This window comes from Neoarius graeffei, chromosome 3, assembly GCF_027579695.1.
Source record: "Neoarius graeffei isolate fNeoGra1 chromosome 3, fNeoGra1.pri, whole genome shotgun sequence".
In the NCBI taxonomy this organism is placed as follows: Eukaryota; Metazoa; Chordata; class Actinopteri; order Siluriformes; family Ariidae; genus Neoarius; species Neoarius graeffei.
Window position 1 is genome coordinate 116,337,103 of NC_083571.1, and position 24,763 is coordinate 116,361,865.

At 46.0% G+C, this 24,763-nt stretch overlaps 1 protein-coding gene across 6 annotated transcripts in view; it reads left to right on the top strand.

Annotated features, from left to right (window-relative positions):
* nhsl1b (NHS-like 1b) overlaps positions 1-24,763 on the top strand; it is a 239,796-nt gene that overhangs the window by 188,004 nt on the left and 27,029 nt on the right. For all 6 annotated transcript variants that reach the window (XM_060917964.1, XM_060917965.1, XM_060917966.1 and 3 more), the window contains one exon: positions 18,390-18,542. In XM_060917964.1, the coding sequence (XP_060773947.1) occupies positions 18,390-18,542 (153 nt within the window). The remainder of the gene's footprint in view (positions 1-18,389; positions 18,543-24,763) is intronic.

The following is a 24,763-nucleotide window of genomic DNA, read 5'->3' on the forward strand; positions in this document are numbered from 1 at the left end:
GACGTGTTCTAGTTGTCGAGGATGGACTGAGCGAGAGAGAGGGGGAGGGGGAGGAGTGTGTGTCCGTGTGACACGTCTATTCAGAAATCTGGCTCCGTTTAAAGTGTGAACAGGGACGAGGAATATTGAGATGCAAGCAAAATACCTCCCGCACCCCCCACCCCCTTGCCCAGAGTTGTTCTGCTTGCCGTCAGTGTTCAGTGACCGTCTGCATAATTCATCCATACGTGTAAAATGTTTCCAGAACAATCAACGACTTTATGGACCTTTTAATGAACGTTCAGTCTCAGCGTATTGAACTGCATACGGACGGGAGGGGGGGCTTGGACATAAATACGCCGCCCGAGGCCGTGTGGGAATGAAGAACAATAGCGTGTTAATTACAGGACCGTGTGCCAGAGTGAGTGAATCGTGTCCACGTGCCAGATAACAGGAACCACACGGCGGTGGGCCGCGATCAGAGCGACATTCGAACGCAGACCAACAATTGATTCCTTCACATTTCAGTTCAAACACGTCCCCTGGAATAAAACTCCTGCTTTTATTGATCGTGATGATGGATTTGTTCAATGAGTTCACACACACCCCTTTTCCACCAAATCAGTTCCAGGGCTGGTTCGAGGCCGGTGCTGGTTCACAAGTCGTTCAACTTGCGAGCCAGCTGAGAACCAGTTTGCTTTTCCATAGCTCACGGTGCTAAGAGAAGCCACGTCATTACGTCGCTGTATACTTCAGTTACGTCGCTACGTTTGCATAAACCTTGCCGCAAATATTGAAGCAAAAACAACACGGAAGCAGCAGCAGCAGCAACAACAACAATAATAATAATGGATGACTTCGCATTTGTACAGCTGCGGCTTCTCGTCGCTTAAAAATGGCGATCTTTCGCGGTCTTGTTATTGTTGTTGGTCTTAACAACTCCGCCCCCCCGCTGACGTAAGCGGTTCTTTCCTCTGGCCCAGCAGAGAGTTGGTGCTAGCCTGGAACTGGTTTTTCTGGCCCCAGAGCCAGTTCTTTGTCAGTGGAAACAGAAAACCCGGTTCCAAACTAAGCACTGGCCCCGAACCAGCCCTGGAACTGCTTTGGTGGAAAAGGGGCAACTGAAAATGATATCGGCTAAATATCGATAAATAAACCATTAAATAATAATCTAATCAGATTTCGAAAGGAATCGACACCGAGTGCCGCAAGATTTATGGTTTATTTTTTGTTCAAACTCCGAGATCTGAGCCCGTGACCTGGTGCGAGCATGGACATACTGACACTGACTGACACATGTTCCCCGCCCAGTAAAGTAAAGGAGCCTGGTTTCTACAGAGCCCGGAGCCAGCGAGGCAGACGTGGTGTGTGTGTGTGTGGGCGCGGGCGGCGTGTTGGGGGAAGGGCGTCCTGCTTGTTGGCTGTAATTCAGCCATCATTTGCAGCTCCATTCAGCTCCAGATTGAGGCTCCGATCAGCTCCTCCTACCATTCACATCCTCCTGCACCCCCACCCGCCCGCTCCTTCCCAGTCTAAAGGAACAGGGTCACCATGAATATCTGCATTCGTTAGGGGTTGTTTACGTGTGTGTGTGTGTGTGTGTGTGTGTGTGTGGAGAGAGGTGTGATGGTCAGTCTATGGCGTACCGTATGCTATAGGTTCAGTGGCCATGTGCTCACGCAGCAAGCTGGTTTATCAGTAGAAGCTCGCCGTCTGTCGCTGAGTGAAGCCCACGTGTGCCAAAACACACACTCTGTACTATCTTACTGTCCTTGTGAGGATCTTCCAATGACATCATTAATAATTCAAATAATGAACGCTGGGATTAGAGCTGAAGGAACATGTGACATGTCCCCACAAGGACCTTTGGTCTCTACTAAGATATAAAACACACTGAGGCTGTCCGACATCAATACAAACTGTGTTCAAGTTTTAATTGGTTAAGATATAGAGCTCAAATACTTCTGAATATTAAACTATCCTTATATACAGCTACAGAGAGAGAGAGAGAGAGAGAATTCATATTCCTTTATGTTCCTAAACAAACCACAGAGGACAGAATTTTTTTTCAAGGGAAAAGTAAAGAACCTCAACGTTATTTTAGCGTCGCTGTATTAAAATAAACTCTGTTTTATCTCTCGATGGCCCGATCCAGGCTCCCGACTCCTTATACGTGTCTGTTCACTGTACAGGCTGGAGCTTAATACGGCTCTCCAGACTCGACATGGTGCGCTGTGGGTCCGAGAGAGAAACACATCCTGTGACTCCTGACATTTCTTCTCGGAAATTAATCAGTTACACGTGATGATGTCACACTGACTTTGATTTGAATTAGCAGATATAGATATACAGTACGAGTCAAAAGTTTGGACACGCCTTCAAATTCAATTCTTTACTTTTATTAATTAAAAGACTCTTCATGTCTTAAAGTAATGATGGATGTCGTTTCTCTTTACTTGGTTGTTCGGTTCTTGATATAATACGGATTACTACAGCTGTGGTGTGGAATATTTGTATTGTTATTATCGACTGTTTTCCTGTTTGATCTCAAACTCCATTAAAAAGGTAAGAAACTCGTCCACTTATTACCGTTTGACGAGGCACAGCTTTTTAATTGAAATTCATTCCAGGTAACTCCCTCATGAAGAGAATGACAATAGCGTGTAAAGAGTCATCGAGGGGAAACGCTGTAAACGCTGAAGAATCTAAAATAGGAAACATTTTGTTTGTTTGATTTTTTTTTTAATCACTTTTTACCCCATAATTCCAGACCCGTTCCAGATGTTGTTTCATAGTTTTGATGTCTCTAGTAATGTAGAAAATAGCCACAGTACAGAAACACCTATGAATTAGGAGTAGGGGTGTACAAACTTTTGACTGGTACCGTATCTATTTTAAATGTAAGAATGTTTGCAGTAAAGGACATAACGCACGTAAACAAACATTTAATCACAAAAGCTGGAAACCATTCAAATGTAGAATTTGGTGGATTTTCTCACACACACACACACACACACACACACACACACACACACACACACAAGACTGCTTATAAAGTTCTGAACGTTACATTGGCTTTCTAACTGTAGATGAAAAGGAAGAATCATTTAAGGTACATTAGAGGAAGGACGATTAAAATGTAGTGCACACGAAACACACACACACACACACACACACACACACACACACACACACACACACACACATGCAGCAGTAGAGTTAGTTCCTTGGTTACCAAAGCACAGATGAAAAGAAGAACTGCACCTCTCATCCTGAGCCCCTAGGGTGTGGGGGTGTTTCCCAGGGCTGGGCTGTGTGTGCGTGTGTGTGTGTGTGTGTTGGTAGGAGGGGCTGTGGATGTGCCTCAGTGATGGAGAGGAATAGACACAGAGTTCTGAGGGACATGAATGAGGCAGCTTCGCTTGTCTGGTCCTCCTGTTAACTAGGAATTAGCAACACACACACACACACACGCGCGCGCACGCTGGAATAATGGTGTTCATCGGGACGTCACTCAAGACTATAATTAAATACTTTAAAAGGAAAGGTAAGATGCTGCTCATTGTTATGAGAGCTTTTTGCAAGACATTGTTCGTTTTTTTTGTTTTTTTGTCTTTTTGCATGATCATTTTTGTCACTTTTGGATATTACCTGTGTGTGTGTGTGTGTGTGTGTGTGTGAGAGAGAGAGAGAGATATGAGTGTCTCACCTCTCCCAGTGTGGCCTTGAATGGCCGTCACCAGCATCTGTAACTCACAAAAGCAGCGTGGATTAGATCAGAAATATCTCATATTTAATAACATCATTTAAATATTGTAGGAAAAGAAAACAATAAAAGATTCCTCTTTCTGAAAAAGACTTTGCTTTCTGTGATCCTGCGGCGCTCCTGAACTCTCTCGGCTTTCACTGTTCGAGTTTTGGGAGCTGATCGGCCGATACGTGTTCATTTTGTTTCTTTTTTTTTTTTCCTCCTGTTTCTGTTTAAATAATATATTTGCGATATTTTTACTAGAAAATGTTTTTGTTTCTGTGTTGTGTACACACAAACCTCAGCAGAACGTCTCCAAGTATTGTGATGGTAATTTCCTGCTGGGGGCGCCTCTGTACCCGGGAGTGCGTCTGTACCCGGTGTCTGTACCTGGTGTCTGTACCCAGGAGCGCGTCTGTACCCGGTGTCTGTACCTGGTGTCTGTACCTGGTGTCTGTACCCGGGGGCGTGTCTGTACCTGGGGGCTCCTCTGTACCCGGTGTCTCTACCTGGGGGCGCGTCTGTACCCGGGGGCACATCTGTACCCGGTGTCTGTACCTGGTGTCTGTACCTGGGGGCTCCTCTGTACCTGGTGTCTGTACCCGGGGGCTCCTCTGTACCTGGTGTCTGTACCCAGGGGTGCGTCTGTACCCGGGAGCGCGTCTGTGCCCGGTGTCTGTACCCGGGAGCGCGTCTGTACCCGGTGTCTGTACCCGGGAGCGCGTCTGTGCCCGGTGTCTGTACCCGGGAGCGCGTCTGTACCCGGTGTCTGTACCCGGGAGCGCGTCTGTGCCCGGTGTCTGTACCCGGGAGCGCGTCTGTACCCGGGAGCGCGTCTGTGCCCGGTGTCTGTACCCGGGAGCGCGTCTGTGCCCGGTGTCTGTACCCGGGAGCGCGTCTGTGCCCGGTGTCTGTACCCGGGAGCGCGTCTGTGCCCGGTGTCTGTACCCGGGAGCGCGTCTGTGCCCGGTGTCTGTACCCGGGAGCGCGTCTGTGCCCGGTGTCTGTACCCGGGAGCGCGTCTGTGCCCGGTGTCTGTACCTGGGAGCGCGTCTGTACCAGGAGTGTGCTTTATACCCGGAGTGTGAGCGGATGTAAAGTCTCTGAAGCATCGTGCTGACCTGTTGAGATAAAGCTGCTGTACTTTAAACAGATTTCAGATTATCCTACTGGCCTGATTGGTTTCTGTCAAAAATTTCCATTGGCATGACTGGTAGTTTCTGTGTGTGTGTGTGTGTGTGTGTGTGTGTGTGTGTGTGTGTGTGTGTGTGTGTGTGTAGGATTATCAGGCTGCTGAATGGACTCTGGGAGCTCTGAGCTCAGACTGATGTGGAGATTGATGTTCAGGACAATGCAGGTTTTGTGTGCTGCTGTCGCGGCTCGCTCTCTTTCAGCGCCTGCACTCGGCTCACATTCGCCTCATTGTGGGTTTTAGTGTTTCAGCGAGGACTTTGCTGACTTGTGCGTGTTGCGTTAGTTCAGGAGTTGGATAACTCTGTACATGAACTTCCCCTGAAGCTCAGAAACCAAAATGAAATCTTTCAGTTTCTCGAATAAAAGCAGCGAGTCTCGGAGCAGTCCTTTATCCCTGTCGCTTTGGGAAGCTTTGATCTTCATTAGACATAAAAGCCTGCTTGTAGACACCACACACACACACACACACACACACACACACACACACGCGCATGCGTGCGCATGCACATACATGTTCCTCACCCAGTCCTGACGGTGTTGTGGCTGATGCTTTGATATTTTATTTTTTCAGGCATCAAAAGACCACAATGCTCTTTGAAACTCTTTCTTTCCCACAACAGGTTCTGTCTCTGTCTCCATCTCTCTGTCTGTCTCTCTCTCTCTTGCTGTCTGTCTCTCTCTCTCTCTCTCTCTCTCTCTCTCTCTCTGTCTGTCTCTCTCTCTTGCTGTCTGTCTGTCTGTCTCTCTCTCGTTTTCTTGTGAGTGCACTTATTGGAATCTGTCTGGGTTTGTTGAGTGTTTGAAAAAGTGTGTGTGTGTGTGTGTTCATGCAGCCTGATGACAGAAGCAGCTGCTGTTGATAATGGTCTTGTTTAGCTGTTCACACATTCATTCAGTTGATCACTCACACACCTCACACACACTCACACACACACACACACACACACAGTTGTGTGTGGAACTACAAGAAGCCCAGGTTTAGGAGGATTAAAGCTCTCTGTAAATAATTCAGAAGAGATCAGAGAGCTTAAATACCACAAACTTCTCTCCCCAGTTTCTCTCTCGCTGTAACTCCGTCCCCCAGGTGATGGAATCTCTATGGAGACATTTTATTTACTCCACTGCGTTTAAGGATTAGTCGTCACATCACCTGACCTGGTGTCCAAACAGCGTGTGTGTGTGTGTGTGTGTGTGTGTGTGTGTGTGTGTGTGTGTGTGTGTGTGTGTGTGTGTGTACGTACGCACAGTGGTGTGTGGTGTTATTAAACTCAACACGATATTCCGTTCTGTACAGAAGTCTGAGTCGCAAACAGCACAGTGCTGTAGAGCAGAGAGTCAATTAAAATGGAGTGAAATTAAATGTTTATAGATTTTTTTTAAATACTATAAAAAGCAGTAAACAATAAGAAATGAAACGAAGTCAATATTTGGTGTGAAGACTCGATTTAAAAACAGTCTGCGGTACAGTGAGTGCAGTTTGATAAGGAAATGAGCTTCTGCACACTTTGTCATGCTCATTTCTTAAAGTGCATATCGCGGGTAAATTCAGGAGCGAGAGCAATGCAATTCTCCTATTTTATATTAAACTTTGGTCAAATATCTGTCACATTTTGCATTTTGTGCAATTTTTTTACCTTGCGCAATACCAGAAAAATTCAGTTGAAATCAAGCCATTTGAGGCGAATTGGTCCGCCTCTGAAAAAACTTGGCATTTGGATTTCCCGGCAAACATTGATTTTCGTGACGTCGCGTGCGGGACGCCTCCCTCTGAATCCTACGTCAGCGCTGGTTTGTTTATGAGAAAACGACCTGGTGGTTTTCTGCAAATTTCTTCAACGTTATCGCGTAATTATTAAAATGGTTAACAGATGTATCGTAGGAGGGTGTAGCAACACCAATCTTGATGGGATTAGTACTCATCGTTTCCCAAAAGACCGGACAATGAGAGAGAAATGGGAGCGCTTGGTCTACACAGGCTGTGCACTTTTCTGCTGTAGACAGACGGCCTTGTGCAAAATTACCCTTCTGGATGAGTGTGTAAAGGGACAGACTTTCAGATAAAAAACACGAAATTGGTCCAGAATATGCACTTTACTGTAATTTTGCACCAAAACTCAGCAGCCTTCATTCTGTGTTTTGTCTGAAAAGTGTCTCTTATGTAATATACTGCTTTATTTACCAACATACAAACATTTAATTTTGTGCAGAAAACTAATGTTTGGAATCTAAAATGTTTCGTACTGACTCGGTAATTAATGTAGACGTCTATAACAAAGTTTGTACTTTTTTTTTTTTAAAGGGTGTTGAAGACTTCGCACAGGTACAGACTGGTCCAGGACGACTCGAAACTCTGGACACCCCTTCTAATTCAGTGTGTTTTTATTTTTATTAATTAAAAGACACTTCTTCATGCCTTAAAGTAATGATGGATGTCGTTTCTCTTTAGTTAGTTGTTCGGTTCTTGATGTAATATGGATTACTGCAGTTGTGGTGTTGAATAGGGCTCTTTTATTATTTGTATTGTTATTATTTCTGTTTACTGTTTGATCTCAAACGCATCAAGAAGGCAATAATTGCACTAATTACCTTTTGACGAGGCACAGCTGTTAACTGAAAAGCAAGGTGACTCCCTCATGAAGCTGGTTAAGATCATGACAAAAGTGTGCAAAGTGTCATCAAGGGAAACGCTGGATATTTTGGAGAAGCTAAACTATGAAACGTATTGCGGTTTTTAACACTTTTTAAATAATTTTTTGCAAATTCGATAAATAAAAACTTTATACAAAACGTCTGACAAAAAAATTTCCGCTTAGAATTTGAACAAAGCGGCAAAATGACCGGAGCAATTTGTGAAAAATGCGATAATAATAATAATAATAATTCTTGAAAAATAAAAATGAAGATATGTTCTTACCATCAAATACTTTTATTCTATATTTTGTTGCTTTGTTTTTTTGTTTGTAGAGTTTTACCCTGTGTCTGAAATCGCTCACTCGTTCACTACTCCCTACATAGGGAATTACTATATAGAGGACTATATAATGAGCTCATTGGTAAAACTCAAAAGTGCTTTCGGACACTAGTCCGTCGCGCTGGTATTTACGTCATTACTGTCGCACGATTAAAACGTGCCAGATCAGTCGGCTGGTGGGTTTCAAAATAATAAATCCATGCGTGTGTTTTTGTGATAAATCCATATCATACTGAGCGCATTTCACACATTAATCAATACAAAGTACCTGCAGCCTTCAGTTCTTTTAAATCAAAGCTGAATACTTTCTTCTTCACCGCTGCCTTTTATTAAATCACATTTCGGACTTTTAATTTGATTTCTTTCAGCGCGACCACAATGCATGATGGGATATATTGCTTTGGTTAGTGACCATCGTTGTACACTGCTTTTCGTGATGCATCATGGGATACTTTGAGTGCACTATATAGGGTGTAAATAATCCTCACTAAGGTTTCGGACAGCACTACAAAATGGCGTCCTCGCTATACAGCGCCCTATATAGTGATTAGGGAGCGATTTTGGACACGGAGGGTTTATTTCGTCCCCGGTTGGTTCAGCCATTTTGTTTTTCTTCTTGAGGGTTTTTTGGCGGTTGGAAAACCAACTTAAAGGTGCATTACCGCCACCGACTGGGCTGGAGTGTGGAACAGGAGATATCGGGGGGGAAAAACTATATTATTTTAGCAATTTCTGTTTCTTTTAGATACTTGATGACAAACTGATATCTGATTTGATGCGCTCCACCATTTTGTTTTTCTCTACTCCCGGTATATGAGCTGATATTCTAGTAGTAGGGTAGCCAATCAGAGCGTGTGATTGCTCATATCCAGTGAATGTGGACAGAATAATGTTTTATAAGGTACTATGGGTGGCACGGTGGTGTAGTGGTTAGCGCTGTCGCCTCACAGCAAGAAGGTCCTGGGTTCGAGCCCCGGGGCCGGCGAGGGCCTTTCTGTGCGGAGTTTGCATGTTCTCCCTGTGTCCGCGTGGGTTTCCTCCGGGTGCTCCGGTTTCCCCCACAGTCCAAAGACATGCAGGTTAGGTTAACTGGTGACTCTAAATTGAGCGTAGGTGTGAATGTGAGTGTGAATGGTTGTCTGTGTCTATGTGTCAGCCCTGTGATGACCTGGCGACTTGTCCAGGGTGTACCCCGCCTGTTAGAACCTGTGTCTGTCTCAGTTCAGATGCGTTGACGTAAGAGCGCTCTGGAGCAGGGTTAAAACAAACCACACGAGTTAAATCAATCTGGTTTATTCAAGCACTGCTCAACGATACACAGAAAGAGCAGGGTTTATATACATCAGAAGCTTGCGTGACAAGATAAGTAAGGGGCTCGGGGGCACAAGGTCAACTCGCCAGATAAGGAGTCGTTTTTATTATACATGAAAGAGCAGACCATACACCCCCTAGAACAGGAGGAACCAGGAATGTGGTTTCAGCGAAACTAGAAGGTACAGAGAAAATAAAGAGTATGTTCTCGCGATTATGCACGTTTACCAGGGTGTGAAAGGGTCATAAAGCTCAGGACAGCTATGCACGAGAACACACACAATCTTACAATCCCCTCTTTTATACTTTGTTTACAGAGTATAACTACAGTTTAGACTCTAACGTATTGACAGACATAACAAGACTGATTAGTATGTTGTTTAGCAGTCCAGTTGGCAAATCGCCAAAAAACGTTGTCCTCGTGGCTGGCTTGAGCGGGATTCCCTGCTCCAAGCGCTAAGACCAATACCAGAAGGAAAGTCATACTGGTCACTGACTTTGTTCTTTCTGTGTCCACAGGATGTAGATAGTTGAAGGTAGCCCAGGCTCACGTGTCTTTCAGATTCTTTAGCCCAGAAGTCTGCAGGACTCACCGACCATCCCCTCTTTGTAGATCAGCCGAAACCGGATCACTCCGGATGCTGGAAAGGGGATCCCTGAAAAGGCCGTCAGCTATTGTCACAGCAACTTTCTGAAACACAAAAACCTGTTAAGCATCAACAATATAGATTTCTATTACATTGGAGCCTTCTTTATTCGACTGGCATGAATCCACTGTGGAAAAAGGTCAGTTAGTACAGCCGTTCGAGTTACAGCGAGCACATCCGTGGGTTCACTGTAGGGTGGTTCCTCCAAAGGAGCGCCTAATTTCGCAAATTTCTTTACCAACACTTTATCCCCTACCTCAAAGGGGTGAGTGGGTGCCTCAGGAATGGGAGGCTTTTTGGAATTTAGTCTCGTCCAGTACTCATCCAACACCCGCATGAGACCCACGGCGTACTCACTGAGATGTACATCAAGATCACTCGTTCCTATAGCCTGCATACCTCTGCGCCAGGGTGTAGGAAAAGGCCGGCCCATCACGAGCTCGTACGGAGACAGGTTGTCGAGGGCCACTTGAGCGGTCATTCGCATGTCAGCGAGGACTAAGGGTAAAATTTGTACCCAGTTTTTAGTGCCGGTTTCTTGCATTGCCTTGCGCAGCTTACCCTTGATTGTTCTATTTGCGCGCTCCACAATGCCGGAGGACTGCGGATGGTACGGGATGTGGAAACGCCAATGGATCTTTAAGTCTTTACACAGTTCTTGTGTCACCTTAGAGGTGAACGGCGTACCTTTGTCAGAGTCTATCCCTACCGGGAGACCATAACGCGGAATGATTTCTTGCGTCAATTTGTTTACCGCCGTGCGAGCGTCTTCTTTCCCACAGGGGAAAGCCTCCACCCATCGTGAAAATTTGTCGACCATGACCAAGAGATACTTAAAGGGGCCCTGTTTTGGCATGTGAGTGAAGTCAATCTGCCATTCTTGGAACGGCGTGTCAGGTATGGGAATGTGCTGATGTACCGCGCCTGGTTTAGATGGATTATTCTGGGCGCACGTTAAACATCTGTCTAGAATGTGATGTACATCGGTGTGTATTTTGTCGATGCAAAATATTTTGGATAAATCCTCCACTACCCCCCTTCGTCCGCGGTGAGTGGGACCATGAAACTCGCGGACGAGAAATGGAGTGCAATGTCTAGGCAAACAAAGGCGGCCCTGAGCATCGATCCGAACGCCGTCAGACGGCTGCGCGCCGCATGAGTCCCAGAAATGGTTGTCTGAGGCCGAAGCGGAGGCCTGGAGGGAGATCAAGTCAATGTCCGGAAGAACGGCACTAATCATACGGCTGGATGAGACCAGGGAGAGAGTAAGCGAAGGCGGAAAAACACCGGAGGCAGCCGCGGCTTTGGCAATGCGATCGGCGAGAGAGTTTCCCCTGATCTCAAAAGAGTCCCCAATACAATGAGCACGAGTCTTAACAATGGCTAAAGAGCGCGGGAGAAGACACGCTGTAATAAGATCAGTAACAAGCGAAGAATGAGAAATGGGCTTACCGTCTGCAGTGGTGAACCCACGCGAAGCCCAAATCCGACCAAAGTCGTGAGCAACGCCGAAAGCGTAACGTGAATCAGTGTAGATAGTGACGTCTGTGTCCTGGGCAATAACACATGCACGGGTTAGAGCGTATAGTTCGGCAGCCTGAGCCGAGGAGAAAGGAAGAGAAAAAGCTTCAACAGTTTCATCAGGAAGGCGGCACACAGAATAACCACACACAAAGACGCCGTCAGAGGGGCGTGAGCACGAGCCGTCCACAAACAGCGAATCACCTGAAAGTAAGGGGGTGGAACGTAAGTCGGGGCGGATACTTGTCTCAAAAAGAATGCTAGAAATGCAGTCGTGTGTTTCAGAAGGAAGAAAATCATCCTGTGAATTGAGGAGGCGCTGAAGCGCGTGCGCGAGAGAATCAAAGGAGGAGGAGGGCTTAACAGTAAGGTTTTCGGTGGCCAAAAGAATAGACTCGTATCCAGAGCGACGCTGCGCAGATAAATGCTGGGTACTGAGGTTCTTTAAAACGTGCACTACATCATGTGAGGTGTGGAGAACGAGCGGGTGAGACAAAACCAGCCGTTCAGCGTCCGTGACCATGACAGCACATGCAGCCACCGCCCTGAGGCAAGCAGGGAGACCCTGTGCCACAGAATCAAGAGTTTTAGAGAGGAACGCACAAGGCCGCATACCCCCCCCGTGCTCCTGCGCCAAAACCCCAGACGCAGTTCCCTGCTGGTTGCACACATATAAATGAAACGGCAAACGGTAATTCGGAAGTCCGAGAGCAGGGGCCGAGCATAAAGCCTGTTTCAAGGCCCTGAAGGCCGTCAGCATCTCATCAGACCACACCAGGGGCTGAGTCAAAGGGTCCGAGTGCAGAATTGCAGAGCGCAGACACTTGTCATAGGTGGAACAGTCAGGAATCCACTGGCGGCAGTAATTGATAAGTCCCAGAAAAGCCATGAGGGCGTGTTTGGTGGCAGGCACCTGAGTGTCTAGGATGACCTGCACACGCTCGGGGCTGAGCCTGCGGGAGCCCTGGGAGAGATCGTGACCCAGATATCGAACAGTGGGGAGGCAGAACTGAAGCTTAGTTCGTGAGACCTTGAAACCTTCTTGCGCCAGAAGAGAGAGGAGAGCGAGTGTGGCTTTAGCGCAAAGGTCCTCGTCCTCCGCCGTTACCAGAAGATCATCCGCGTATTGGAGCACGGAGGAGCCCGAGGGGAGGCACAAATCGGCCAAGGCGTCCCTAACCACGGCTGTGAAGACCGCAGGAGAATCAACATACCCTTGAGGTAACCTGGTCCAGGTGTACTGCTTACCCCTATGCGTAAAAGCAAACAGGGGCTGTGTCTCACAGCCCACAGGGACGCTGAAAAAGGCAGAACAGAGGTCAATCACAGAGAAAAACGCATGTTCACACGGAATCGAGGCCATAAGAGAGGGAACGTCTGGAACTAATGGGGCGACTGGGATAATTAACTCATTAATCTTACGCAAGTCCTGGGTGAAACGCCACGTGCCGTTGGGCTTCTGCACCGGGTTCACTGGGGTGTTATAAGGGCTGACACAGGGAACAACCACACCTTGCTCTAGGAGAGAACACAGAACATCATCAATGCCAGACAGTTTAGCTGGGGAAAGGGGGTACTGTTTTACATATACTGGCGAAGAGTGTTTAATGACCGCCTCGTAAGGGGTACAGTTAACAAAGCCCACCTCGTCCTTATGTTCCGCCCAAAGAGAAGCTGGAAGGTCAGAAAGAGAGGGTGTGAGGTGGGTAACGGCACAAGCAGCATTGAGAAGGTTATGGGGAAGAGAAAGGGAGGTGAGGGCAAGAGCAGCCGACGAAGTGTCGTCTGGTATGTCAACAACCATGTGTGAGCCACTAAAAGAAATAGAGAGCCCTAGGAGGCTCATGAGGTCCCGTCCAAGCAGGTTAAAAGGGCAATCAGGCATGCAAACAAAGGAGTGAGAAAACTTCAGTAAAGGATCAAGGGCACAAGTAACAGAAAGGGGGGGCGTGCAACTGGAATGGAAAGGAACCCCTTCTATTCCCACAGAGCTTACAAACCGTGTAGATAAAGGACCCGCATATTCCCTCCCCACTGAGGACATGGTAGCCCCGGTGTCGAGTAAAAAAGGATATTCAGTCCCTGCCAGGCATAAAACAATAGTGGGAAGATCTTCGTTAAGAGGGGAGCTGAATAAAAGATTTAACATAGCAACGGTCGGGGTTTCATCGCTCTGAGGGCAGCCCTATGGGCGGGAAAAATCCCTCTGCCCAGAAGGGCTCGGGGCAGCGTGAATGACAGGTTTTTCACGTTCCCGTTCATCACGCTGTCTCGCATGGCACTCTCTTATCCAATGTCCCTCTTTTCCACAATAGTGGCACTTTCCATTTCTCCTCCCTCCCCCGCCGCGCGGCCCCGTTCGGCGACCCCTCTCCTGTCGTCCATCCGCTCGTCCGCCCGGCACGACGGATAAACATGCTTTATTCGTTTTACAGTCTAAGAGACCATCGCTCTCCAGCGTGCGCACCCGCTCCCCGGCCTGGCGGAGGACCAGATTATTCCGGTCACTCCAGTGATGTTTTAAAACGCTCTGTATTTCGGGGCGACAATTAGACAGAAAGGTGGACAAGAACATTGGGTTCGGGTTTGCCAAATCAAGTTCAAGACCTCCCAAATGTTGCCAAACTTCCCCAAAGCGCTTCCAGAAAGCCGACGTCAGCTCAGAACGCTCCTGTTTGCAATTAGTGACCTGTGACAGGTCTCTATTTGCTTGTTTTAAGGCGAGCAGGTATCGCGTCAACTGCTCGCGAAGCTGCTGCAGCGCGTCCGGCGTGTCTTTCCAAAAGAAGGTAGACACGGTGCGCTGGCGAGGGCGACCGTTTTCCCCTACCGGAGGCAATTCCTCCTTAACATTAACAGCAATATCGTTGACGGGGCGGAGGACCTGTACGTTTTCTAACAGGGCCGTCTCATCGTATGCGCCTCCTAATTTATTTTGCAGAATAAACCGGTAGTCGGCTCCCGTTAGCTGACAGTTACGAGAAACATTAATTAACTGATCAACGAAGAGCAGAGGCTTGTCGGGTGACGGAAGAAGTGAGATGATGTCCTTAAGAGCCGACGGGGACGGAGGAGTTATATCAATACCACTGCGCTTTGCAACCCATACACAAGCAGCGTTTTGTGGCGGATAAGGACGCGAGCCGGCGTCTGGACCCACACCATCGGGATTATCCCAATCGTCATCATCAGTGTCATCATCGGTATCGTCACTACTTTCTTCGTCTTTGCCGTTCTTGGCTGATGCAGGCGCACCTTTTATCCCTCCGGGACGCTGCCCTCTGTCAACCGTGGGGGGGGGGGCACGCAGACACAGCAGCCAGGGACGGATAAATTTTAGGAATCGTTTTTGCAGCTGACGGCGATTTACCAGTAATTTTTCCAGCCTTACTATAAGGTGGAGGTTTACTATCTAACGAGGCTGGAGGAGCAGAATGAGATTTGGATTTTCCTAGCGCCGCCTCCTCCGTTTCCTTGGTGACGGGTGCAGCCCGAGGCTTCGGGATGGATTTCAGGACTGAACGGGGAGTATAAGCCTGTTTAAAATTATCCCAAATCTTCTTCATATCATACCATTTGGCATATCCTTCCCGCATATACGGGCGATCCCATCCGGGGTCCCCTAATCCCTCATAAATCATGCGATAGGCCGATGCAAGATAACCAGGATCGAAAGTACCTCGGCGAGGATATGAAGGAATTTGAGGGTTGGCCTCGGTCCAACCTGCCAAATTATCGAGCCAAGGAGAAACATAATAAGCGAAACCGCACCTAGTCATCCATTCGGCCGGGGTTTCCCCTGGCGCAGGCTTAGGGAACGAGCTTCCCATCGTACAATGACAACAAACGGATCTGAAGAGGAACAGACAACAAATATAGTACAAATTTGTATAGCGCGCTCTTCCTGGACTCGAACCAGGGAAAACTGTCCTCCGTAGGACACTACGAAACTACTGCCAACCAGGTAGTCAATCAAACATGTCTTACCTGATTGAGAGTATCACGTCGGGGTCACCAAATTGTTAGAACCTGTGTCTGTCTCAGTTCAGATGCGTTGACGTAAGAGCGCTCTGGAGCAGGGTTAAAACAAACCACACGAGTTAAATCAATCTGGTTTATTCAAGCACTGCTCAACGATACACAGAAAGAGCAGGGTTTATATACATCAGAAGCTTGCGTGACAAGATAAGTAAGGGGCTCGGGGGCACAAGGTCAACTCGCCAGATAAGGAGTCGTTTTTATTATACATGAAAGAGCAGACCATACACCCCCTAGAACAGGAGGAACCAGGAATGTGGTTTCAGCGAAACTAGAAGGTACAGAGAAAATAAAGAGTATGTTCTCGCGATTATGCACGTTTACCAGGGTGTGAAAGGGTCATAAAGCTCAGGACAGCTATGCACGAGAACACACACAATCTTACACCGCCTTTCGCCCGTAGTCAGCTGGGATAGGATCCAGCTTGCCTGCGACCCTGTAGAAGGATAAAGCGGCTACAGATAATGAGATGAGAAGGTACTATGATTGTAATGGACCTTAGCTGCCTGGATGTTAAATAAATCTGGCCAGTTTTATGGTTGACCTCGGCTTGTCTGATGGTCATTGAGCTGCACGCGGGTTTGCATTAGCCACTGATGAGCCGTGAGAACCGTCGCTGACCGAGCGCCTGCTTTAACAGCTTCCCTGTCGACTGTAATGGAGCTCGGTCACCAGCAGCAGTCCGGCAGCTCTCTTAACCAATAACTATTCGGCTTCTTCACAGCTGGGTGACACCTGTGACCCCCACAGACCCCACACACCACCTCCTGTTTACTGAACTCCTTCGTCTCTCACCGGGGTTTCTGCTGCCGCCGCTCTTTAGGCTCGCGTATACGTAACCAGCAGGGTTCTTCCCTGAAACATTCCCCCCCTCCCCCCAGCTGCTCTTAATGGCCCATTTGTAGCTTTAACACACTTTTGTGTGTGTGTGTGTGTGTGTGTGTGTGTGTGTGTGTGTTTAGACACGGCAGGACGGGTCGTTCAGGATCTCCTCCTCCTCAGAAGCCATGCTGTTGTATGAAACCAACTGAGAAAGTGGGTTTTACTGCAAACTGTTGATGTTTAAGCTGGAAGTCAGACTGAGTTCACAGATGGATGACGTGAGCAGCATTTGCTGGCAGCGTTTTTGGATTTTACCGCTTGTTGCGTTTTGTGTTTCGGTTCTCAGCCCACCATGTCAGCCCGAGTTTTGTTTTCTTGATTAGTGGAGACTGGTCCACATTTAGTTCACGTAAAGGCGAGTGTTTGAGTTTCGCTCGAGTAGAGTTGTAAAACACATTGAATTTTCTCCATACAATAATAATGTGGTGATTGTGATATCTGTTTATTTCTGTAATATCTCACAAAATATCAGGCCATTCTGTGGCTGGGAAGTTATTTAATTTGAGGAGATTAAAGCAAATAATGTGCATGAAATCGCTCGCTTGGCGCAGTCAAGCAGACAGAGGAAGTCCGTGTGCGCATGCGCAGGTTTACCTTCTTCTTCTTTTGGGTTTTACAGCAGCTGGCATCCACAGTGTTGCATTACTGCCATCTACAGGTTTCCCTTTGAGCGTGCACTGACAGTTCCATCATTCTGTCGCTAAACGAACAGCTGATCACACCGAGGTGCTCGCTGAGCGCCCATATTTATTAGTTTGGTCCTGCGTTTCCTTTCCTTCGTATATAACAACGTCTTTTCTTCTCACTTTCTTTCCGTTACTGTAGCCGGTCTTTCACGTTTCATTCGCACACTCACGTCCTCCATTTTTCTCTCCTGTTTCAAATTTGTATCCCACAATGCCTTGCGTGAACGGGGAAAGCCCACCATGTGATGTGATGCATGATGTAGTATCTTGTATTGGGTCATGGTGAAGCAGGAAAAAATAGCGGAGAATTTAGAGCCACGTGGAGAGAAATTCATTAATTGCTCTATTAAAAAAAACTAATAAAATTTGAAGTCTGTGATTCGAATTCAGCAGCTTTCCGTCACTAAATAAAATTAATTGGGAGTTGGGAAAATTCTTTTTATGACCTACACTTGGAAAATCTGAAAGGCAGTACAGCTTTAAGATGTAGACATTTTTCTAATCAAAGATAATTTGATTTCATCTTTGATAGAGATTTGTTTGGCATGCTTGCTTCTCGTTTTGGCTAGTTTCCGTTAAATCCTTGGAATTTATCTTTGGTCACACTTTTTTTTTTTTTTTTTAAATAACGCTATCCTGATCAGTAATTTTCCATCACTCATTGAAGCTACCCCATCACACTCCGCCAACTCGGCTTCTTGTAATTACATTTTACAATCATATCGTTCCACTACACTCTTGAATGTGGATATTTAACAGTTATCCCATGAAATTGAGTCGTGCATGAGCTGATAATCGGCTATAATCCATGTACGACGAGATTGAGTGGAATAACTGTTGAGAAACGGAGCATTTTTATTTTTTGCAGATTCGATAAATAAAAACTTTATACAAAATGTCTGACAAAATAATTTCTGCTTCGTATGTAAACAAACCGGTGAAATGACCAGAGCGATTTGTGAAAAATGTGATAATAATAATTCTTGAAAAATAAAAAAAATGATATGTCCTTACCATCAAATATTTTTAGTGTTTTATTTTCAAGTAGAGTTTTTATTTCGTCCTCAGTTGGTTCAGCAACACGCGCCGCCATTTTGTTTTTCTCTACTCACGGTATATGAGCTGATATCCTAGTAGTAGACAAGCCAATCAGAGCACGAGATTGACCATATCCAGTGAATGTGGATAGAAAAATACTCGTGTTTGTCTTTCACTCAACTTGGAAGCGTCTCTGAACTGCTGTGTCTGAGTTTGTGCAGTCGCTCCTGAACCCGTGAGACAGAACCTCCTCGGCGGCAGAGTACTTGTATTTCTAGATCGCTCATACTTTATCAATTCAACTTCCTTCAGTACAGACAAATCGAAACCTGTCAGTCTTCTAATCTAATCATTACTTTGCGTTTTGTCCGCAGCTGTGTCTAATCTGGACGAGGAGAGTAAGTGGACGGTTCATTACACAGCACCGTGGCACCAGCAGGACAATGTGTTCCTGCCTACAACCAGACCGGCCTGTGTGGAAGAGCTGCACCGTCAAGCTAAAGTCAACCTCAAAACAGCGCTCCGAGGTGAGACGCCGACACCACGGCTTCTTACATCTCCTTTAGTGAAACTGATATTCATATCACACTTTAAGCCAAAGCACTGACTTCTAAGGCTTGTGTCTGACCTCAGTCTTTAAACTGTGGATGTCTCACAAGTTGCGTTTCAGAGCTGCGGAGTTAAGGTGCAATTTGTCTTCACGATTTTTATCTGTGATGTTATACTGTATGGCGGCACGGTGGTGTCGTGGTTAGCGCTGTCGCCTCACAGCAAGAAGGTCCGGGTTCGAGCCCCGTGGCCGGCGAGGGCCTTTCTGTGCGGAGTTTGCATGTTCTCCCCGTGTCCGCGTGGGTTTCCTCCGGGTGCTCCGGTTTCCCCCACAGTCCAAAGACATGCAGGTTAGGTTAACTGGTGACTCTAAATTGAGCGTAGGTGTGAATGTGAGTGTGAATGGTTGTCTGTGTCTATGTGTCAGCCCTGTGATGACCTGGCGACTTGTCCAGGGTGAACCCCGCCTTTCGCCCGTAGTCAGCTGGGATAGGATCCAGCTTGCCTGCGACCCTGTAGAACAGGATAAAGCGGCTACAGATAATGAGAGATGAGATGAGATGATTAGGAGTGAGGTGAGGTAAGGTAGAGTCAGTAGAAGTAACGTGAGTCCATGCGAGCAGAGCAGCTGGTCAGTGTGCTGGCGGTTTCATTATCCAGGAACAGGTGTGTAAGTGAACACACACACACACACAGAGAGAGAAGAAATGATGATTTTCTTTGCATGAGGAAGTGGTACAACAAGACATTTTTATTACCACCACACACACGGACATCTACAGAAATGAGAGAGAAGTTGGAAAAGAAAGGGTTTGGTGTGTGTGTGTGTGTTTTTTCAGGGTAAGACAAAGGATTGTGTGTATCAAAAGATGGAGGGGTCTCCCTGAGTAGAGGGACTTCATGTATCAGATCACCTGGTTTTGTGTCTTCCTTCTATTCTCTTTTACCTTCTCAGGTTGCTTCGCCCCTGCTCTAATCCTCGTTATCATTCTGGACACACACACACACACGTATAAACTAAACACTTTTTCTGTGTTGCTTTCCGCACTTTCCTCACGGCTCTTTGTTATTGATCTGTTTTTCTTATTCTTTTAGAACTGAAGGCAGGTGGGTTTTTCTATCCATCAAGTGGATTTGTCAGTCGTGTATTCAGCTGAGGCTCGAGCAAACATTTAACACACCAGTAAATAAGTTTAGCTCTGAAGAGAACGCATCAACTTTCAAAATATTGGCTTTAATTTGATCTGCCAGCTAAGCAGAGCTGGACTGAGTACAGATCCCGCTGGTCAAATGTGACTCCGATACACGTGAAAGTTGTGCAGTCAAATTTTTACTGAAGTTAAAGTCCTGAAGTACTTGCTTTTAAAAATACTGAACTGTTAAAGGAACAGTCCACCGTATTTCCATAATGAAATATGCTCTTATCTGAATTGAGACGAGCTGCTCCGTACCTGTCCGAGCTTTGCGCGACCTCCCAGTCAGTCAGACGCAGTCAGACGCGCTGTCACTCCTGTTAGCAATGTAGCTAGGCTCAGCATGGCCAATGGTATTTTTTGGGGCTGTAGTTAGATGCGACCAAACTCTTCCGCGTTTTTCCTGTTTACATAGGTTTATATGACCAGCGATATGAAACAAGTTCAGTTACACAAATTGAAACGTGGCGATTTTCTATGCTATGGAAAGTGCGCACTATAATGACAGGCGTACTAACACCTTCTGCGCGCTTCGGCAGCACATTGATATCTGAGCTCTGTATCAATGCGCTGCCGAAGCGCGCAGAAGGTGTTAGTACACCTGTCATTATAGTGCCGACTTTCCATAGCATAGAAAATCGCCACGTTTCAATTTGTGTAACTGAACTTGTTTCATATCACTGCTCATATAAACCTATGTAAACAGGAAAAACGCGGAAGTTTGGTCGCATCTAACTACAGCCCCAAAAAATACCATTGGCCATGCTGAGCCTAGTTACATTGCTAACAGGAGTGACAGCGCGTCTGACTGCGTCTGACTGACTGGGAGGTCGCGCAAAGCTCGGAGAGGTACGGAGCAGCTCGTCTCAATTCAGATAAGAGCATATTTCATTATGGAAATACGGTGGACTGTTCCTTTAAAAGTACATTTTCTGTCAATGCGCTGTTGTATTATCACCACAACGCTTACAAAACCTAACGCTTCTGAAGCAACCGACTGGATTATTTTGTGAATTCACGAAATGAACGCATGCTGTGCCATCATGGTGGTTTAACGTTAAGCTAGCTAGTCAGTGACGCTCCACCTGACATGCTAGCAAACTCTCTTCAAACTCAAAATCATATTGGGTAGCTAACGCTACTCGAAAAGAAAGATTTCTACATTATGTTTATTTGGCAAGATTATGCTAAAACATATTTCTGAAAGGACTTCAGATAAGTTAACGTTATTCATGTTAGCGTAACTCCGTTTTTACATGCTAACTAACAGTGTCCAAGTTAACTAACTATGTGTTAATGTTAGCCGTGGACAAGGCTATGGCAACTTGGCAGGCAAATCCATACAAAGTCATTTGACTAACCAGACTGCATAGCTATTGCAACGTTATTGCTAGCTCTAAAAGCACAGACAACTTCATTACAAGCTTTCTCTTGGAATAAAACGTTTATATCCCTCAATAACTTCTGCAGGTTGGACGCTGAGTTTTTGTAGGCCGTGCTGTGGTTCGTTTTTGACAAACGAAGCAAACATTTAAAACAAAACGAATCTTTAATCCTTTCAGAAAACTGAAACATGGGTTCATGAGCCGTGGGTGCGTGCGTTCGCCAGAAGAACCGCCTCCTTCCATTCTGCCATCAACTGATCGTGTTAAATTACGCTGCTGAGAAATCACTGAGCTTGATTTTATCCAGTCTATGGACGTGACGTGACCCGAGTGATTACTGATCGGCTCCCAGTGTCACCTGCGGGGGAAAAGAAAAAGCATCCACTTTCAAAGCTGCTTCATAGTAACGAGGACCTTGATAGAAATGTCGTGGAGTGAAAACTACAATATTTGTCTTTCAAATGTAGTGAAGTTAAAGTCATAAGTTTCCAAAAGAATAATACTTAAGTAAAAGTACACATACTCAAAGTATACTTCAGTACAGCACTCGAGTAAATGTACTTCGTTACTGTCCACCTCTACAGCTAAAGCACACAAAGTAACCAATGAGTTAGCGCCCCTACGATACATATGACGCCGGTTAGCGTACGCGATAAAAACAACACGGGATAGATGATTAATTTTCATTCCTACTCAGCCTTCCATAACAGTAAAGTAACAGGTGTTGTGTATTCCCACCTAACTGCGTTTAACAGGATGCTACAAAAAGCAAACTTCTACAAGACGTGTAAAACATGCGAGACTGGATATGACGCATCATTCGTTCAAACTTCCAGCCGTATCTGCCAGAGTTTTCTTTCCTTCGTGTTTGAATTTGTCGTCGGTGTCTTCGCAGCGAGGCAGTGCGAGTATTCGGATTGTGGAGGTGTTAGTGGTTCTGTTACCGTACATCACCACCAGCTACGTCGTGACTGATCACAACACGTTAATCCGATGTTTCCAATTCACACCAAAGGTTTTTGTTAACGTTACTAGGTCACCAGGAGATAGAGTAACATCTCGGCTGTTTTTGACCATTTTGCTCCCATTCACCACGTAATCATCATCTACAACCCCGATTCCAAAAAAGTTGGGACAAAGTCCAAATTGTAAATTAAAACGGAATGCAATGATGTGGAAGTTTCAAAATTCCATATTTTATTCAGAATAGAACATAGATGACATATCAAATGTTTAAACTGAGAAAATGTATCATTTAAAGAGAAAAATTAGGTGATTTTAAATTTCATGACAACAACACATCTCAAAAAAGTTGGGACAAGGCCATGTTTCCCACTGTGAGACATCCCCTTTTCTCTTTACAACAGTCTGTAAACGTCTGGGGACTGAGGAGACAAGTTGCTCAAGTTTAGGGATAGGAATGTTAACCCATTCTTGTCTAATGTAGGATTCTAGTTGCTCAAGTGTCTTAGGTCTTTTTTGTCGTATCTTCCGTTTTATGATGCGCCAAATGTTTTCTATGGGTGAAAGATCTGGACTGCAGGCTGGCCAGTTCAGTACCCGGACCCTTCTTCTACGCAGCCATGATGCTGTAATTGATGCAGTATGTGGTTTGGCATTGTCATGTTGGAAAATGCAAGGTCTTCCCTGAAAGAGACGTCGTCTGGATGGGAGCATATGTTGCTCTAGAACCTGGATATACCTTTCAGCATTGATGGTGTCTTTCCAGATGTGCAAGCTGCCCATGCCACACGCACTAATGCAACCCCATACCATCAGAGATGCAGGCTTCTGAACTGAGCGCTGATAACAACTTGGGTCGTCCTTCTCCTCTTTAGTCCGAATGACACGGTGTCCCTGATTTCCATAAAGAACTTTAAATTTTGATTCGTCTGACCACAGAACAGTTTTCCACTTTGCCACAGTCCATTTTAAATGAGCCTTGGCCCAGAGAAGACGTCTGCGCTTCTGGATCATGTTTAGATACGGCTTCTTCTTTGAACTATAGAGTTTTAGCTGGCAACGGCGGATGGCACGGTGAATTGTGTTCACAGATAATGTTTTCTGGAAATATTCCTGAGCCCATTTTGTGATTTCCAATACAGAAGCATGCCTGTATGTGATGCAGTGCCGTCTAAGGGCCTGAAGATCACGGGCACCCAGTATGGTTTTCCGGCCTTGACCCTTACGTACAGAGATTCTTCCAGATTCTCTGAATCTTTTGATGATATTATGCACTGTAGATGACGATATGTTCAAACCCTTTGCAATTTTACACTGTCGAACTCCTTTCTGATATTGCTCCACTATTTGTCGGCGCAGAATTAGGGGGATTGGTGATCCTCTTCCCATCTTTACTTCTGAGAGCCGCTGCCACTCCAAGATGCTCTTTTTATACCCAGTCATGTTAATGACCTATTGCCAATTGACCTAATGAGTTGCAATTTGGTCCTCCAGCTGTTCCTTTTTTGTACCTTTAACTTTTCCAGCCTCTTATTGCCCCGTCCCAACTTTTTTGAGATGTGTTGCTGTCATGAAATTTCAAATGAGCCAGTATTTGGCATGAAATTTCAAAATGTCTCACTTTCGACATATATTGTCTATGTTCTATTGTGAATACAATATCAGTTTTTGAGATTTGTAAATTATTGCATTCCGTTTTTATTTATAATTTGTACTTTGTCCCAACTTTTTTGGAATCGGGGTTGTATAAGCTAGCATCTCACTGGGCTGTGACAGCTTGCGACAAATTGCGAACATCATTCGCGAGAGAGTTTCAAAAGTGTCTTGAAACATTCGCGGGGCTTCTCAATTTCCTCGCATGAGTCGCAAAGTGTCGCTCCTTCGTTGTCGCTGAAATTTTGAACATGTTCAAAAAATTAGTGCGACAAAATTTCTCTCAAAATAGCCGCAAATGCGTCGCTGGTGTCGCAAAGCTGTCGCGAACCCTTCTCAAGTCAGTTTCTATGAGGCTTCTCTACTTCCCTGCCTGATGAGGGAAAGCCGGGCTGCGACAGCCTGCGACTAGTTGGGGAGACAACAATTGCGGTAAAATATGCGAATATCATTTCGGTGCGATTCCAAGTGAAAATTGTCGCTTATTTTATCGCAATTGTTGAAAATTCGCATATTTTATCACAATTGTTGCGTCTCCAACTAGTCGCAGGCTGTCGCAGCCCAGTGAGATACTACCCTTCGCGTTCTGTCTGACAGCCATCAGAGTTTCTAGGGAAGAGTTACAGTCGCAGTTTCCTTTCCTGTTGCCTTCTACTGGTTTATTATAGAGGTTTTCTGCTCTCAACCATTCACACTCACATTCACACCTACGCTCAATTTAGAGTCACCAGTTAACCTAACCTGCATGTCTTTGGACTGTGGGGGAAACCGGAGCACCCGGAGGAAACCCACGCGGACACGGGGAGAACATACAAACTCCACACAGAAAAGCCCTCGCCAGCCACGGGGCTCGAACCCGGACCTTCTTGCTGTGAGGCGACAGCGCTAACCACTACACCACCGTGCTGCCGCACCGCTTAACAGCATAGCAATAAATAAACGGTTTCCGGTGCGTGTCTGAATGGGCTAATTGGGACGGTTGGTCTTGTGAAGTTTGGCCCGAGC